Source organism: Drosophila subobscura, chromosome U (genome assembly GCF_008121235.1).
Source record: "Drosophila subobscura isolate 14011-0131.10 chromosome U, UCBerk_Dsub_1.0, whole genome shotgun sequence".
Lineage (NCBI taxonomy): Eukaryota > Metazoa > Arthropoda > Insecta > Diptera > Drosophilidae > Drosophila > Drosophila subobscura.
Genome location: NC_048534.1, coordinates 14,972,331 through 14,991,589, shown reverse-complemented (window position 1 = coordinate 14,991,589; position 19,259 = coordinate 14,972,331). Strand labels below are relative to the sequence as shown.

General features: G+C 36.2%; 3 protein-coding genes across 4 annotated transcripts; 1 reads left to right on the top strand and 2 right to left on the bottom strand.

The window, feature by feature from the left end:
* The first annotated feature begins 767 nt into the window (after positions 1-767).
* LOC117902463 (ribonucleoside-diphosphate reductase large subunit) lies at positions 768-15,960 on the top strand. 2 transcript variants are annotated; one of them, XM_034813867.1, is made up of 5 exons: positions 768-920; positions 977-1,065; positions 1,491-1,668; positions 1,791-3,949; positions 15,950-15,960. In XM_034813867.1, the coding sequence occupies exons 1-4, from the start codon at positions 869-871 to the stop codon at positions 3,935-3,937; spliced, it is 2,466 nt and encodes an 821-aa protein (XP_034669758.1). In that variant the 5' UTR covers positions 768-868; the 3' UTR covers positions 3,938-3,949; positions 15,950-15,960. The 2 variants fall into 2 exon arrangements, with proteins under 2 accessions (XP_034669758.1, XP_034669757.1); XM_034813866.1 differs by lacking the exon at positions 15,950-15,960 and adding an exon at positions 6,294-6,307.
* LOC117902461 (inactive rhomboid protein 1) lies at positions 4,464-10,265 on the bottom strand. Its single transcript, XM_034813864.1, has 7 exons — positions 10,104-10,265; positions 6,470-9,411; positions 5,933-6,274; positions 5,619-5,873; positions 5,245-5,502; positions 4,904-5,188; positions 4,464-4,792 (listed from the first exon to the last, which is right to left on the bottom strand). The coding sequence occupies exons 2-7, from the start codon at positions 9,386-9,388 to the stop codon at positions 4,541-4,543; spliced, it is 4,311 nt and encodes a 1,436-aa protein (XP_034669755.1). The 5' UTR covers positions 9,389-9,411; positions 10,104-10,265; the 3' UTR covers positions 4,464-4,540.
* On the bottom strand, positions 12,164-19,098 carry LOC117902462 (transcriptional regulator ATRX-like). Its single transcript, XM_034813865.1, has 19 exons — positions 19,025-19,098; positions 17,515-18,669; positions 17,276-17,435; positions 16,424-17,197; positions 16,199-16,368; positions 15,752-15,945; positions 15,557-15,694; positions 15,269-15,444; positions 15,069-15,149; positions 14,697-14,789; positions 14,586-14,636; positions 14,306-14,523; positions 14,009-14,103; positions 13,537-13,845; positions 13,354-13,475; positions 13,023-13,228; positions 12,935-12,962; positions 12,819-12,882; positions 12,164-12,715 (listed from the first exon to the last, which is right to left on the bottom strand). Exons 2-15 carry the CDS (start codon positions 18,660-18,662, stop codon positions 13,405-13,407), a joined length of 3,678 nt encoding a protein of 1,225 aa, XP_034669756.1. The 5' UTR covers positions 18,663-18,669; positions 19,025-19,098; the 3' UTR covers positions 12,164-12,715; positions 12,819-12,882; positions 12,935-12,962; positions 13,023-13,228; positions 13,354-13,404.
* Between the last annotated feature and the right edge of the window lie 161 nt (positions 19,099-19,259).

The following is a 19,259-nucleotide window of genomic DNA, read 5'->3' as shown; positions in this document are numbered from 1 at the left end:
AGCAGTTGAGGTGCTTTTTCGGTCCTTTATAAACAGAAGAAATCCCTTTTCCGGATTTACCATTGTAGAAATGTGTTCGGAAAACTTTAAATTTGAGTCTAATTTATCACGAAGGTAAACCACCTTGTAACGAACCAATCTACTTTTCTGGTTACAAGACACACTATTTTAGCCCTAATTCCACAACCATAGGACGCCTGCACCAAAAACCAATTCTTATTCCCGTCCCTATTTCACAATCTTGAGATACTTCCCAACGTGACCACCTATCAAAATCTCATCTTTCTGGTAATCATTAGTTACCGATCAACAACCTAATAGGTGCTGCCGAATAATAACCCGCCCGTTCACAAGCACAACATGCGTCCACTCTAAAAAAAAAAAAAAATATTAGCTAGATCGTGGATGGCAAAAACAGCTAATCTCGGACAACGGAGTGCAATTCACGAGCAGAAAGACGAGAAGACAAATGATTGGTTGGCGAAAGAACATATTCTGCTGCTGAATTTCAGTCAGTACCACTGCTCATTTTTTAAGAGATTATTACCCACAATATGTACGTAGATAATTGAATGATTTGATTATTTTTCATGAATATAAGCAAGGAACGCTTAGGGACGCTCTCACAGCATAGTCACTACTTTTATACCCGGTACTCTGTTACATTCGTGCTCTGTGTACTGTTTCCAGTTGGTACTCATTTCCGCTGTTTCTAATTAGCGCTCGTTTCCACGCTATTTTGACTATCGTGATAATAATATTGAATATACTTTCACGTGTATGTTGCAGCCTCTAATTATTGTACGGTATCTCTAATAGTTTGGCGCCATTTCTTCGGTACAAGGAAAAATTGTGAAATCATTTGAAGATGTTGAAGAATAAAACTTTAAAAACGGCGAAATTGTTTGTTGTCAAACGAGGTAATCAAAGAAACAAAGCGTATGAAACTATTTATTCACTTCAAGGTTTTTTTTAGATGGAAGACAAGAAGAAGTACATTTTGATAAAATTACCTCACGCATTCAGAAGCTGTGTTATAATTTAAATATGGATTTTGTTGACCCTGTGAGTTGAATTACATTTCCTTTTGGCTATTTTGAATTTATACGAACATTTATACTAGCAGTACGTGTTTTGGAAACATACTTGAACGTACAGATATACAAATGTACATACAAACATAGATATGTGTATGAGTGTGCACTTGTTGATCTTTAAGAATGAAAATACAGTAAAAAGTTAATGTTCATATATGTTCCTACATATTTATTTTATTAGTTATTTGTTAATATTTAATGAATATGTGCATATGTACATACGTACATGTACATGTAGTACGTACATATGTATTGTATGTATATTCTGGAAAGTAAATTAATCGCCTGCGTTGAATATTTTGGTCGTCCGTGTGGACCAGTGGATTTATGTACATAAGCAAATAAGTAGCATGTACATGTACATTGAGAGCTAATTAAACTGTTAATTTTTAGGTATCCATTACACTTCAAGTAATTAATGGTTTGTACTGTGGTGTCACTACACAAGAACTAGACAATTTGGCTGCAGAAATTTCCGCTGGCTTAACTTGCAATCATGCCGACTATGCCATTTTAGCTGCTCGGATTGCAGTTTCTAATCTGCATAAGGAAACAAAGAAAGTCTTTTCTGGTATGTAATCTGCCTAAGTAATATTTATTTATATAAGCTTTGTAGCTGTGATTTTAGCTTTGAAAGCCAGTTTTGTTTATTAATTTCTTAGTATTAATAATCCGTTGCATTATGTTTTTCAGATGTCTTCGAAGATCTTTTCAAAAATGTCAATAACGAAACAAACTCTGCTTCCCCAATGGTATCGGAATTTCATTACAATGTTGTCAAGCAAAATGCTGATCGGTTGAACTCTGCCATTATCTATGACCGAGATTTTGGCTATAACTATTTTGGATTTAAGACGCTCGAGCGCTCCTATTTACTTAAAATAAATGGGAAAATTGCAGAACGCCCACAGCACATGCTAATGCGCGTCGCACTTGGTATTCATGGAGACGACATTGATGCTGCAGTGGAAACGTACAACCTACTGTCGGAACGATATTTTACGCATGCTTCGCCTACCCTTTTTGCAGCTGCTACAAATCGACCTCAACTATCCTCATGTTTTCTTCTGACAATGAACTCGGATTCAATTGAAGGTATTTTTAAATCAGTTGAACAATGTGCGCTGATATCAAAGTCAGCGGGTGGAATTGGACTTAATGTTCATTGCATTCGTGCCAAAGGCACTTCGATATGTGGAACGAACGGCACTTCAAATGGATTAGTTCCAATGCTAAGAGTTTTTAATAATGTGGCACGCTATGTTGATCAGGGAGGCGGCAAGAGGCCTGGTGCCTTTGCTATTTATTTAGAGCCCTGGCATTCAGATGTTTTTGAATTCTTAGACCTAAAAAAAAACACAGGAAAGGAAGAAAACCGAGCAAGGGATCTTTTCTATGCTCTATGGATTCCCGATCTTTTCATGAAACGTGTTGAAGCAAATGAAGACTGGTCATTGATGTGTCCACACAAATGTCCTGGACTTCAAGATGTTTGGGGCGAAAAATTTGAAGAGCTTTATGTGAAATATGAGCAAGAGGGACGTGCGAATCGAACAGTGAAAGCTCAGTCGCTATGGTTTGCCATTATAGAATCGCAAGTTGAAACAGGTAACCCGTACATGCTTTTTAAAGACTCTTGTAATAGAAAGAGCAATCAACAAAATGTTGGCACCATTAAATGCAGCAATTTATGTACAGAAATTGTTGAATACTCTTCACCCGATGAGATCGCTGTTTGCAATCTAGCTTCAATAGCACTCAACATGTTTGTAACACCTGAGAAAACATATGATTTCAAAAAGCTAAAAGAGGTAACCAAAACAGTTGCCAAAAATCTTAACAAAATAATAGATATTAACTATTACCCCTTGCCAGAAGCCAAGAAGTCCAATTTTAGGCATCGTCCAATTGGAATAGGCGTTCAAGGTTTCGCAGACGCTTTAATCTTAATGCGCTTGCCGTATGAAAGTGAAGGAGCTAGTCTTTTAAATCAACAAATATTTGAAACTATTTATTATGGGGCTTTAGAAGCTAGTTGTGAACTTTCTAAAGCATTTGGTCCATATGAAACCTATGAAGGAAGTCCTGTGAGCAAAGGCATCCTACAATATGATATGTGGAATAAGACTCCAACGAACCTATGGGACTGGCAAAAACTGAAGGAGGAAATTAAACAACACGGAGTTAGGAATTCGTTGTTAGTAGCTCCCATGCCAACAGCATCTACTGCACAAATTATGGGTAACAACGAATCATTCGAACCATATACAACTAATATATATACTAGACGCGTGTTATCTGGCGAATTCCAAGTGGTCAATCATCATCTATTGAGGGATTTAACAGAATTGGACCTTTGGGATGATGAGATGAAAAATAAAATTATTTCAAGCAGGGGATCCATTCAAAGTATTGAAACTATTCCACAAAAGGTTCGCGATCTTTATAAAACTGTATGGGAAATTTCAGTAAAATCTACAATCCAAATGGCGGCTGATAGAGGTGCATTTATTGATCAAAGTCAGTCGTTTAATATTCATGTTGCAGAACCTAACTATGGCAAGTTGACATCCATACATTTTTTCTCGTGGAAAGCTGGACTAAAAACAGGAATGTATTATTTACGCACAAAACCCGCTGCCAACGCCATACAATTTACAGTCGACAAGAAACAAACTGCATTCACGTTGAAAGGTCAAAATGGGCATGATAGCATATTAACTTCGCCTGATGAAAGTATCAATGACACACAGCATAATGAATCAGATCGAGAACGTAGAATGGCTGAAATGGTGTGCTCGCTCGAAAATAAGGATAATTGTCTATCGTGCGGGTCTTAAATGCATGTAAATGTCTTTGTACTTAATTATAAATAAAATATATCCCGTCATGTGTCAACACACAAAATAAAATAATGTATTCAGAAGCAAACAACAATATTTCCACATTTAACCAATATTAAATAAATAGTTTTAACAAATAAATATAATAAAGAACCCTCCTGGTATGTGTGTTTTTCAATATTATAGTAAGATGAGTAACGCCAAGTGATTGGCACTCAAAATTTTTCTGCTTGGTTTTAGAGCGAGATACAGACTCTCTCGTATGCGTTAAGTGGCATTCGATGAATGTGTGCACACCTGTTCTAGATCCGCTTGCATGTTTCCTTTTTTTACATCTTTATAAGTGCCATGACCCTTTTGGAAGACGATTGCGTACCCACCATTTCGTATGTCGTATATTCAGTTGTCAGAAAACACATTTGGTGTTTTTGATATTTTGTTGACCATATTAATTTTTGTTATTTTTTATTTGAAAGATTGTTAATATGCCTATTTATCAGTAGATACATATATAATCTGTAACATATATTATACTTATATTGTTGAATTAATTAAATTAATTGAATTGAATTATTAAATTAAGTCGATTATGTAAAACCACTACGGTCCGTGCGCATTTGTGTTGTTCATATAAGACAAATATTTGTGGTTTACTGTTGTTAATTCAGTTGAATGGTTTTTCGGGTTTGTTAATATAACAGGCAAAGTAAACATTTTCTTTAAAGTTGATATATTTTTGATACTTTTTTGTATATTACTATAGTTCTTAAAGTTATTCAACGAACGACCCAAATCAACATCCTGCCATTCTTGAACACTTGCCTTCCGAGGCGATGATGGATATACCATGTGCTGTGAAACAAATAATATTAATTTATTATCAATCGGAGCCGAGAGTTCTTTCAGGATAGTCGACATAAATTCAGCCTTCAAATTGTTGTCTAGTAATTCTCAAATACTTACCGAAACAAGAGCTCTTTCTGTGAATGCGACACTATTTCTGATAATGTCATCAGAATGATGGTGATAATAAAATTGGGGATTTTGTGTCTCCGTGTATCTAGTAGTGCTGCTTATGACGTCAACGCCATAATGGTCAGTATTGGTAACATTATCGTATCCGTTGCTATTGCTAAAAATATCCACAATACTTATTGTATGAAATTCGCTGGGGTAAATATAAAACGTCATTATCAAGCCGCTGTATATTATTAAATGAAACAAAATACATGTCCAAATGAGTTTTATCTGAAAATAGAAACAGTGAGTACCTCGTTTAAACCAATATCAATTATAAATGCAACCTTTTTCTTTCGTCCGTATTTCGAAAATGTTGTAAATGGCACAAGTGAAATTGTTAGAAATCCACCACACGCCACTCCGGCCAAAAGTCCAACAAAATTAAGCTGGTAGGGAAGTGTTCCAATTCCGACCAACACACTACACAAGAGCAACAATTTAAATAAAGCAATATGAGGCTTGTGAAGACATTTCCAATGCATCCATATTAAAAGAGCAATAAGTGAAGACACCACACCACAGAGGGATGCTGATGGTCCAACCTGTAAAAATTGATAAAATGATTTTTCAATTTGGCAGATGAAACATTACAAAGTCTCTCCTGTAAGAACTGAATATGTGCTTCATAATTATTAGATGTTTATTGTAAGATATTCACCTCTGGGCGATGCGGTACAATTATAGCGCTAGTCAGATTTCCAGCAAAGCCGGATACTATGTAGACAACAGCAGTTCGGAGAGTACCAATTAATTTTTCTAAATCAGCAAGAAACAAATGCTGAAATATCAGCGTAATTGCCAAGTGTAAAATGCCGGCATGCATGCACAGCGATGTTAACAGTCTATAGAGCTGATCTGGTGTTTCCACAGATATAAATGGTAACATGCCACATACATTGTTTAGGCATGAAATCTGAAACAAAATATTACAGTTACTGGAGCAAGGACCACTTTAAGTCTTTTAACTCTTACCTGCGAGCAGAGAGAGGCTTCCTCATGAAAATATCCATTTATAAAATCACAATATTCCCGCGTCGTTATTCGGCATTCTCCATACAGCCCAGTGCAACAGGGATGACCAATCACTTCGCAGACCATATGCTCAGAAGTATGGTCTTTATAACGATAGCGCTGAGTGAATGAATTCGTTTTGCGACAAATGGGCCACTTGGTGATGTCGTCGGGCCACTCATAAGGTGCTATTGACGCTGGTGCATCACAAAATTTTGGATCTAGCCCACAAACTGAACCAGAAATTCGACCTCCAGGTCCAGATTCGCCGGGGGACCATTTTTTCCATGTAGAAATAGATTTCTGTATAATGAAATTTAAAATATATAAATAATAGTAATTGAAAGTCCAAGCCGATTGATCTTAGGAGGAAAAAAACGAGGAGGAACGTGGTGAGACTGGCTGGAAAGCGGAACAATATTTATATCCGGTACTCACAGCGTTCCTCGTCAGGTTTTTGTTGTTATTTGTTAATTTTTTGTTCATATATTTACTTACTGTAGGATAGAGGCCTCGTATACTACAATCCGCTTGAGAACTTTGAACGCATCCAGAGTCATCATTCCGAATGCAGCAGGCTGTTTCCCTTTCGTGACGTCTTGTCTTAATAACCACGTCCATGATCTTGGTGTCCCGTCGCATGCAAGCAGCAAACTTTGCACCAATGTGAACCAAGTCAATATTCCGTGGTCCAATCCACAGATTTCGTTGCTCTATATGTTGAACCGTCTGCAGACTCAGACTGGTCACAAGTACCTGTCCGGTTTTTTGTTCAGAGCCAATTCCAATCGGAGCAATACCATAACATATTATCGATAGAACTAAAACTACAAATTGTACGGTATTTATCCAGTATGTAAATATAGGCCGATGATCCGTTCGATCGTCCAAATCATTGACTGAGAAATATTTAATGCACCGTAAAGGAGGTCGCCTTGAATTTTCCAAGACGCCATCCAACAGCTGAGCTGTTATACGTGTTCCACGTTGGCATGCAGATGTTGTAGATTGTGATGTTCGCATTGATGGTTGTATTTGGCTAGGCATTGAGTTGCACAATTGTATGTGACCCGCGCTCACTTGATGTAAGCTTTGATCAGCAGTTAAATTAATATCACCACTTGTGCATGCATTGGTAATGAGAGCGGATGTTCGCCATCCGTTTTGGTGTCTTTCTGTCATATAAACACTTACTCCAACTCCTATATTGGGGCCATTGGCTCCCAGTGTAGAGACACGTGGCTTGATAGCTTGTCGGCCTATATCAGATGCGTCATCATTTACCGATACAGAAGATACTTCGCACGGACTATCAAAAAAGAGTTCATCCACAATTATCATTTCTAAAGCATCCGTCATGCTATTGGTTATTTCTATATCAATCGGTTGATCGTTGTGAATTGGATCAAAGCTAGAACTGCTTTGCACGTGCAATGGTGCAAAGCTACGCGACCATTGATATTGATGTTTTACTCTGTTTCTGCAGTTTGTATGCCGCTTATAAAAAAAATGAAGCAAATAATTAACCAATGTTATAAACATGTGACCCACTGACGCCTTACGCTCTACAAATTCACCGTCACAAAAATCTCTATTGCTATAGAATTTGGATCGTCTGTTATCTGAAGAAAATGTCATATTCATAGCATTGGCATCTTGCACTGGTAATATGTCGGGACGATCTTGAGCGTAATTATTGCTTGCGTTGGCACAATTACGATTCAATTCCGAACTATTTTGCTTATCAACTTCAACATTAACACCATTTATGATCGACTGTTGGACACGATATTCTAGTGCGCTGTCGAATAACCCAAATCGACGAATAGCCAGTCGACGATGTCGACCATGCCACAGAGCACAATCTTCGGCCTCTGTGCTTGGCTCAACTCCAAAAAACTGCGAAGTTGTACGCTTTAAATAAATGACAACTCGCTTCTTACAAGAGTAATGATGGGTTTGTGGCTGCGGTAGAATTTGCAACGATTGGTGTTGATGTGTCTGCGTGTGATGAGTGAGCTGTAAGCGTGGATTGCTTATAAGGTGGCTAAACGTAGCCGCAGTACCTGGTCCGTACAACTGATGATGACTGGACCCGTGCTTGAGTGCAATGTTTCGACTATCCTGGAGCTTCGTTTGCACGGATACAATACTTGATTCGGTATTTGCAAGTTGCTCGCTTAAACTGGATATTACGGGCGCAGTAATAGGAACAGACAAAGATATCGGTACAGGACTAATAGGTCCAGTCGTTTGTGTTGTCTGATGCACACCAGTGGTTCGTCGTGCTGTATTGCAATGCAAACATGTGCCAGCTGGGCTATCTGCCTCTATTTGGGTAATTGTGGTGCCCGGTGCTATAACAATTAGAGAATCATTTTCTTCTGATCTTCGGCTGTTCATGTGTGAGTTGTCGGTGCTGTGAGTTATTGTTTGCTCCGTAGTAGCTGTCATAATTGGCGAGCAGTGGCTTCCTGCTGAAAAAGCCATGGAAATACTTGTGGATGGTGCGGGCAATGTCGAGGCACAAGATGTTGAGCAGGATACACTTGCGACATATGTCTGTGATGGTTTGGTCAAACTTCCATGCATAGACTCAACATTTCCATTATGGCAGCATTTTGAACGATAATTGTAGGGCATGTTGCAGTACTGAGACTGCACTGATGATGCAGGTGGGGTCATAATTCCAGACGATGCCTGTAACGCAAGGCCTGCATAAAGATCAATAGCAGGCGGTGGAGTTGGAACATATCGCTTGACTGGTGTGTGTACTGCAGATCCCAGATAAGCATTATAATTTTCACATTGATTCATCGGTAGCGTTACATTGGATGGTAACAATAATCGAGTTGAGGAAACTGATGGCACTGTTGATGGACTTTTTGCCGCTTCTAATATTTTAGTTTGTTGAACTGGCTTCGCCTCTCTGTAACGCTCCAAACGATATCTTGAGTTTGGGGATATGCCACGTTGATGGTAGTTTGTTGATCCGCCTAGGCCATGCTTCGGCACTAGGGCATGGTTTTCTGACTTTGACATTGTTCCATTACATGTATGAGTTTTTAACTGGTTAACACTACCCTCAAAACCATCACTATTCGGTGCCGGCGATGGAGGGGCTCCGGTATTGGCATCGTCGATCTTTTCCAGCGGAGATAGCTTCATCTTTCCAGCGTTGGGCTGGAACATATCACTCGACTGTGCATTTAAGCGTGCAGATTGCAAGCTGCAGTACATCACATCACACTCATTAGATTCAAAAGTCAATGAGAATTGATTTTGAGAATGAACAGACTTTCTTTGATTGACGCTGACGCTATTGCCGTTTGCACGCATTATGAAATGAGCATTGTCTGGACACTTTTTTCCAGTTCTACAATTATTGCCAGACTGTTTTTCTCCACTTGATGTCATAATAACTGTGATGGTTTTCTCATCTGAAAAGGTAAATTTAAGAGAGTATGTTAAAAGATGGTTTTCTATATTAATAACATACATAAACATATGTATGTAAGTACATGCAGTTCTCCCGAGTTTTCCTTGCGTAAGATTAGGTTTTATGTTACCGAGTTAAATTCTGTGAACTTTGCATATGTTCCTATTAAATTTATTTTTGTATATATTTGCAGAGAACCAAGCAGTCCACTTGGCTTTTGTATTACAAGTTTTTTCATGTTTTTAACACACAACAATAAGATATGATGTCTTATTGGTTAATTTTAATTCGAAAATTTCTTTAAGCCTCTGTCGCACAGGTAAAAAATGTCTTATGGTAAAGCCAGTTAAACTTATACAGGTTAGCCGAGCTTGAACCATGTAGCTCGTATTTTTTAAATAGTTTAATATATTCAAAAGACTTCTCAAGAAATATCTTTCTAGTGGGATATATTATTACCATTTGATTGGTTGGTCTTTGGGGGACTCATCAAATAAATGCCGATTTGTAACATAGAAAACTTTAAAACAGGACATGGCCACAGTTACAATCAGTGTTTATACTTATTAATTATATATATATGTTAATGTATGTACATATTTATATACATACATACATATATACAAAGGGAAAACATATTTTAAGAAATAGTTAGTCAGAATAAATGTACTTTCCTTAAAGTTATGTACATACCTCATATACATAGGTTAAACACAAGGAGATGTTCTGGTATTCGCACAGCAATATTTGTGTTTCCTTTAACTCAAGAAATTTTTAATCGATTTTTCATTGTATTTTGGAGTCATAAACGGGAATGTAACAAAACTTGTACAAATTTGATTAGACTTTTGTTCTTTTATATGTAAAATATGAGTAAACTTTCATAAATTAATGAAATTATTTTGTAGATTTATTTTCCTAATATATTTTTCACAATCCTTGTACACCCAATTGCTTGAAAAACAGTTTGGATACTTACATATGTAGTCTTACATACACATGTATGTGTGTGCAAAGGCAATACATGTCGAATGCGCATGTCCAATTTCGAGGCGACAAAAAATACTGATTAACTTGATTTCGAATTTAAAATATATTCCTATGTGTAAAATGAGAGATAGACGTTACTTCTGTACCCATAACTCAGTGACATACATAAATGTATATGATTTTTTGAATAAAATGTGGAATTATTAAATATTTGCAATGTTTCAATTTTTACTCCCGGTACTCGAAGGGTGCCGTGTCCATGACTAGCCAAGGCCTTTACAAGGAGAAACGTTGTGAGACATCGAATGAGTACGACTTTTTTGAAACAATTCTACATTGGAACGGAGTGGAAGTACGTGGCTCATTGCGCGGAACGTATGTGCGTGCCCGGGAGCGTACCTGAGTCTGGATCGTCCTCGGTCGCCTCGAGTGAGACGTATGTATGTACCTCACACATTGGAAATTATCCATGTCGCGCCAGGACGTCCCGCCAGCACCAGCACGCCATCTACCATGCAGTTATCTGTGGAGACCTCGAAGTGCTTTAGGATCGTGGGGCACTGGTGGACGAGCCTCTAGAGTTCATATAAGAGTGCTTCCGACTCCTTTCGGATGGGAGACAGGCTGAACAAGGTGATTACTTGGGTCTTCACTATGATCCGTTTATTTTGAAACCTGTCTCGGAGGGCGTTCCATGCCAACTCTAACCCGTTCAGGTTCCCCGAAAATGGCCAAATCATTGACATCTTAATAAATAAACAAACTTTATTATAAATGCTTTCTACTGTATAAATTATTTTTTACACAAAATATTTATTTACAATAATATTAACAATGCTCTTGCTGCCGTAAGCTATTTTCAGGAAGATCTGCTCAGGGTAAGAACATCGTGGGATCTAACATATTATAACTTATCTCTTTTTGGCTTTGAATCTTCGTCTTCATTGCCTGCTGATCTTTTCCTAGTTAAAAGATTTATTTTTCCCCTGAAAAAGAAAAACAGATAACCAATTAAAGTAGTTATTGAGTATCGTAATTAACATATGTATCTAAATATATGCGTTCATTAAGAAAGAAGAGTGACCGAGGAGAAGCCCATGGCTTTGGTACTTAAGTTTTATCAAGCCATTGCATGCGGCAGCGCACCTCGGCAGGGGAGACCCAATTTAATTTACGAAGGGCGAAAATGAAAAATAATAATTATAAAAAATACAACTATGTTCTTACCCGGTGGAGCCGACATCGATTTTAGGTTTATCACTGCTAATATGCAATCCGTCGTTGTCTCTGAATGGAGTAATGGTTCCTTGGATGGATACATTCTTGCTTACTTTATTTTGAAGATTTGAAGCTTTGAATGAGCTAACATCCTTTTCCAGTGGTGAGGGAACAGATACTCCTAAAGTTGACTTTGCTGAATGTTGTATAGTTTTGCTTAACGTTCCACTTTTAGGCTGCTCATGAAGTACAACATTGGAAATTTCATAAGGTTGCTTGGCGTTTCGAATAGTAGGCGAAAGGGTTGCTGGGGGTACGATTTGCTTGTCCCCATTGTTGTTCAAATAGTCTCTACTTGTTCCTGAAGTCAAACCCTTGCGAGTTATGTTTTCTAAAGAGGGATTTTGATTAACTATAGGGTTTGCAGTGCCTTTATAAACCTCGGAATAGGGCTGAACTTTTTTTTTTCGTTGATAACTGATTTTTGAAGAGTTAATGTTAAAGGGAACAGGATCTTTAATCGCTAATGTTGCCGACTTTGGTCTTTCTTCTGCTGAGAGCTTCGTAAGATCAACTGTATTGATATTTTTAGCAACAATTGAATCATTCGCAGCACTTACGCTCTTAGTATAATGAGAATCGAATATATTTAAATGTTCCTTTCTAGAAATTGCATTATCTCCTACATTTGCCATATTTGTTTTATTAGTTGAAGGATCATAGCCCTGATTTGAAAAGTTTAGGAGCCCAGAGAAAGGGCTTTCAAGAAACTGTTTGTATTGTTCAAGCGTCGACTGTACTTTAAGTGCATCCTGGGTTGGTAGCTCAACATTTTTAGCATGTCTATGAAACATCTCATTTGGAGTTATAGAACTAGAATTATTCGAAACACCGCCTGCACCCGCAGAAAGAAAATTATGATTGGCGGAATTGATTGCATTATAAGGTGATGAGACATAGTTATTATCACTTAAATATCGTAACGATGAAAACTTTTGGTAGTAGTTTAAGCTGTCCAAGTAATTTTGATTCATATTATAGTTTAGTTGAGGCATAAATGAAGCTGACTGAATGCTGTAGTTTAATAAATTTTGCATCTGAAAAGCAGAAAATATGAAACAATTATAACATGTAAAAAACACTAAAATCAAAGAAAGGTTATCTCAAAACATTCCTCGTTTTTTATTTATTTCTACTTACATCCAGACTTGGAATTGGAGCTAAGTACGAGTTCAGTCTCGAGTTCGGAGCACCGATTTGACTTCTGAAAAATAAGTGTTAGTACGTACTTTTTTTTCTAATAAGACAATTCTTACTTTTCAGCATTTAATCCTTCTTGTTGTTCTATTGGATACAAATTAAATTTAATAAATGCATTTAATATCATTTGATTTGATTTATTACCCAGATTAACTTCCAATTCCCTTTCGTAAGTGTCCCAAGCATCCGCTTTTTCTTGCTCACTCAGCTCTTGCTCGACTTTATTTTCTAAGAGACTATCATGTTCATGGTATTTATAAACAAGCTCCGACTGTCTCAACAAGTGAGCCAGTATGGTATCCTTAGGAAACACAGGCATTGTTCTTTCACTTTTTTTTGGTATCGTCAACCTATGCAGTAAGAAAGTATGATAAATGGAAGTTAATATAAAAAAAAAGAAAGAACTCTCACTCCATAAACGAAATACACAGTTATGCAAAACTTTCCGAGCTCAGGAAACATACACTTTACTTACGTATAAAGTTCTGCTAATTCTTCCATGTTATAATGCCTATCTATTTGTTGTTCATCTACTACTCGAAAACTCATTGCTTGTTTTGTAACAGATCGAGAGTACACTTTTTCTTCCATAGTGCCCTGTAAGTATTCAAAAAGATTGAATTATTGAATAATTGGCTTATGGCTTATTTTACAATACCATTGCAATCAGACGATATATATAGCAATTTTTTTTTTTGTCCCAGGCGAAATACTCGAAATATATTTTGTTGATCATTGGATGGATTCCACGAGGTGTCCAAAATGATTACTCTATTCGCACCAATTAGATTAATTCCTTGGCCACCAGCCCTGGCAGATATTAAAAAAACGCGGGCACGTCTGTTGGCTTCGCTGTTGAATCGTTTTATCATTTCATGCCGTATGTTTTTAGGTGTTTTACCATCCAGTCTGTAATAGTCTTGCCCACTGATCCATTTTCCTGCGGGTTTTTGGCTTGATGATAAATCTGTAATTAAAAAAGTTTGTTAGAATCTTCATTTTATTCGCATACTTGGGTAAAATGTTTCTAACATATTTCTTAGCTTTTCGAGTAGCTGGTATAGAAAACCTAAGCTTTTAAAACTATGACCAGCGTAAATATTATTACTCGTAAAATTAGTTGAGCTTACGGGCGAAATAAAACACTTCGGGATCAGAATCCGTAATTCTTTTGAAAAAGTATTCCACAACGTTGAGTACTGCCACAAAGGCGGAAAAAATTAAACTGCAACGAGAAATATATAAATTAGTATATCATTAGAAAGCATATATGTATTTTTGCACGTGCTAAGAGTGTCAAAATTGGTTAGAACGGACCAAACTAGAATGACAATATTATGACCTTTTGTGTCTTTGCAAATAAGTCTCCCAGTTTTTAATTATCTCAACAAACTCTTTCTAATCCATTTCAGTTTGCAACTACTTACCATTTTTCGCCCTTCTCTTCACACATTCGAAGAATGGAAAACATAATCCGGAGCTTATTACTTGGCATTATAGATTCCAAATCTGCCTTTGTCAGATGCCTGCGCCACCAGTCATTAGTTACAGACATCACACCAGTTTGACTGTCATAAATATCATCGGGTTGATCTTCCTCGGAGTTTGGGCAATTGATTTTCTTTATTTCTTTTTTATTTCTTTGCTAAAAATATATATACGGTTAGCAAATAAATGGTTATAGTTAACAATAAGATTTTTACGTACGTTTGTGGCATTTTTCCATGCGTCTTCTAATACCTTAGGATGTGTCCATATCTAAGGAAGGAAAATATTATTATAAACGATAAAACATATTACATATTCATGTAAAATTACCTTTCTTAAAACAGTATAATCTGTTATCAGACTTTTGCCTCGACAGTCACCACGATTTCCTATTGCTTCCAATATATGTTCATAAAGTGTGTTCTATAAAGAAATTCGTTTTTTTTTCTTGGATAAACCTTTGTATAACTTTGTCTTGTAAAAGCCAAAGCCATTTGTAATGGCTAAAATATATCTAAGGAAAACAGTTAAATTAACATGGTAAAATGACTGGTTCATTAGTTTCTCCGAGATGGGATGTGTATTTTTAAGCCAAGAATAAAAGAGCTTAGTGCAACGTTCGATGAAGCATGTAAATCATGAATTCATTAGTGGACACCTTCGCCTTCTGAATAAATTAAACAGGAAGAACTATTTACGTACCTGAACAGGCGTCATCGGAATAAATAAAACATACTCGAATTTTTGTGGCAAAAATGTTTTGAGCAACTCTGCCTCTTTTCTCTGTAAATTAAAGGAAAAAAACATTTTTTTATAAAAAGGATTCGAAAAGTATGCTAAATGTTTATTTACAGTTAAAATAAATGGCCCAGTACTGAATACTGAATAGTATTATTAGTTACCTGAACAAATTTGGATAGCTTTTTGTGTAAAACGTAGGATCGCTGCTTCATTATTGTAATATCCTTTTTACTGGAATCTTTATGTTGGCCATTCTTTATAGGATTTGCATATAAATTTGCGAACTCCCTTTCCGTGCCCAGGTATAACGGTTTTATAAAGTTTACCATGCTATAATCTATAAATATATTGATTTGTTGAAATGAAACGTATGAAGGCAGTGCGCAGAGGACATCAAATATAAATAATTGCAGGAATGGGATCCCTTTGTGACACTACGACAAACTTACATTCTTTGAGGTTATTTTGTATGGGCGTTCCGGTTAATATTATTCGTTTTGGGGTTTTTATTTTTGATACGGCAAGACTTATGGCAGATTTACTGTTTTTAATAATATGTCCTTCATCACATACGACTAAATCGGCACCTGTTGAAAAACAAATGATTATTTTTCAAAAATAATGCAAAATTAACAGATATTTACCAGGCTGTAATAGGTATTTGTGGACTTTATCTCGAACATTTTCCAATTTTGAAGAAGCCACGTTCCCTCGATATTTGTATGAGTGATAAAAAACAAGAGTACGGAATGCCTCGTAGCCCACTAACAAGCAGCCCGCTCTGCTAGCCGACGATAAGGACCATTCTTCCAAAACCCGCAACTTTTCTGCAATATCACTAGAAATATAAGTACAAATAAATTAACGAGATCGAGAACGGTGTTTAGAAATATTGGAATCATTGCCAACATGAAAGTTCTGATTTATAAAAAAAAGTGGGTGTCAAATTCTCAGTACGATGAAGACCTACAAAGTACAAATAAATGTTGCATGATGTAATGTCTCTGAGTTCATATGCATATTATGTACATATGTATGTAAATACATATCACCAATACATATTCATACTTAATACGTTAAATCAAACTCACGATGAATCCGGAAAAATGAAAACCTTTAAATGGTTTTTTATTTTCAAGGGACTTAGCCAATAATGAAATTCATCAGCCCAGTTCATGACCGTGCTTTTTGGACATAGTACCAAGACCTTTGCCGTGTTTAGTTCCTTGTACGAAATCACGGTGTGCAGCAAAGCAATCAACTAAAAGAATTATATTTGTTTTAGTTTTTGTTAACATTTGTGGAGATTGTGTTACCTGAAGAGTTTTTCCCAGGCCCATGCAATGAGCTAAAATGCATCCTGATCCAGAATTTTTTTTTCGCTCATCCACACCGCCATAACAGGAGTCGTACATAAATTTAACACCATCAATTTGGTGTGGCTTTAATTGTTTGACTATATCACTGTCCACTTTAACAAATGTATTAGTCCTTTCGATGTAATCAAGTATTAGCTCCGACTTATTTATAGATTCACAATTCTTTTTAATTGCTTTGGACAGTTCCAAATGTTTCTTATCAAGTCGTCGAACCCGTTCGCTTTCGGTTTTTTGTGCAGCTTTAGTTTCATTGGCAAGCTGATCAATTCGAAGCATAGGTTTTATCAATCTTGATTTCTGAAGATCAGCGTCACAATCTGAATAATCACTCTCCGAGCTAAGCACGATTTCTTCATGTTTACTATGCTTCCCAACTTCTTTTTTCAATGATCTAATGTCTGACTTTTCTAGATCATCTTTGTCAATTTTATTGTGTGGCCGATTAATGTTAAAGGGAATTTCATTGTCATCAACAAGAGCTTTGGGGTTTTCCTCTTCACATGAGACTATTTTATCAGAATTAAAATTCTGTAAAAACTTGTCCACAGTACTAATTATGTTCTCACTTCCTTCAGAAAAAATTTCCTTTGAATCATCAAACCCACTTTGATTTGACAATCCCGAATCACTACTTGAATCATTTAACAGTTGCAACTTGATTTGTTCATTACAACGCGTTAGAAACTGTCCCTCGGTTAAAATGTCTTCATTCTAGAAGTACAAATATTTTGTTATTTTTAAGTGATGATGTTTTCTAGGCGAGAAATATGTGACCTCGCGCATACTCACTTCAATTATGGTATCACTTTCATATTGATCCTCGTCTTCTACAAAGCAATCATCCTTTTTAAGATCACTCCTTTGAGACAAATTCAGCTGACTCTTTTTCTTTGCTTTGATGTAACTCTTTTGTCCATGACGTGTTTTCAACGCACTCAAATTTGTCAATCTTCAGAGAAAAATTAAAAGTTATTTTAATTGTATTAAACAAAATGATCAATATTTGACTTGACTTGTCAAAAACAAACCTGTCGATTTCTTTGTCTGTATCGTTGTCCGATGCACATGATCTCGTTGTTTTTATAGTTTTTATATCGACCTCACCAAATTTTAGATTATTATTTACATTCAATTTTATATATTTGGAAAGATCAACACCATCATTATAATCACATTGCAAATTCCTGTGTTTACTTGAGTAGAACGAGCGGCGTACTGGCGACGGTTTTGAACTACATTCGCTTGAAGATTTTTCGCTTAGATCATCACAGCTACTTTTGAGCTCGGAGTCTGTATTCAACGAACTAGATGTATCGAAAAGTAGTCTCATTTTTGCTTTATGGTTTTTCTGATGTTTCGTCATCTTTGAATCTTTAAATGATTTATCTAGAGCTCGACTTGGTGATGGACTTCCGGGAGTGGCAATTTCTTGAAGTTGTTTTATTTTAGTTAGTAAAATCACTTTAAATTCCTCTTCAGACTTTGAATTGTGCGCATAGCACTCATTTATTAACTGTTTTGCTTCATTTAACGTGGTCATTAAAATAGGTTTAAGGATAATCTTTTCTTTCCCAAAGTGTGTATAAAGATTTTCAAGGTAATGATCATTTAGATCGACTTCCAAGGGCTCTGAACAGTTTGAACTGTTTAACTCCGCAGTACATTTTTCTGTAAATAACGATGTTTGACTGGCATTGTCCTGGCATTTTGTATTCGTTACATCCACTTCTAATTGATATTTTTTTAGATTCTGTATGGTGGTGTCTATGAAAAGTTTGACGTTTGACGAAACAGGCTCAGATTCAACTCTATTTGGAAAAATAATATTTATCAGCATATTTTCAACACAATCCAGGCATTGCCGACACTTAAACTCTTCCTGTGATGTATAGTTATGATCGCTCAAGGCGTCTGTAAAGCTTATGTTACTTTTTTTCAACCAATAACATTCCTTACGACGAGTTTCTTTTGTCGGTAATTGTAATAATTCTTCAGTACTGTTGTAGTTATTACAGAAAGTGTCAACTTCAACTTGATTTATTTCTTCTGTAGGAAGCTCTGCAATAGGTGGTTCCCTCAATGTGTTTGGTTCGGAATCAGTTTCAGGCAAATTATTATCTGAAGTCTTAACACATAAGGATTCGTGCTGTGTGTTTTCCTGCTTCAGTTGATTCATTTTGAGTCTAAAAATAATTAAAAAAATAGTTAAGTTAGCGCTAAGTTTACATTTTAATTGTTTACAACTGCGTGAGCAACTGGACAACTGATTTAGTTTGTTCACTCACTCACTGAACAACTGAGCTTATTCAGTAAAGTGAACAATATTTAATAAAACTTATATAGAGCTAACAAAAATATGTCGAAAACAAATTTATAAGAAACAAATTTAAAACAATATTCGATTCTTTGGTATGCCGAATATTTACCAGCCCGCCCTGTGTATGTGAATGTATCAAATCATCCAACAAGAGATAAATTAAACATTGAAGGACGTGGCAGAATTTCCTTAGTCTTTTGATTTCGATTTTATAATTATACCTTTAATTACTTGTTTTGTTTTGAGGTTTTACGACCGTTGTTTTTGTTATTAAAAAATATTCTAGTGGTGCAAGACCCAGTGTAACCGTGGAAGTATTGATAGAATATACCGTATGGCCCTCAATAATATACCAAAATAAACTATTTCATATTCTAAATATATCGTAAATGTACTGAAAAGAAGAAAGTCCTTTTACCTATAGCCACTAACCATATACTATTTGGTTAGAGCTAT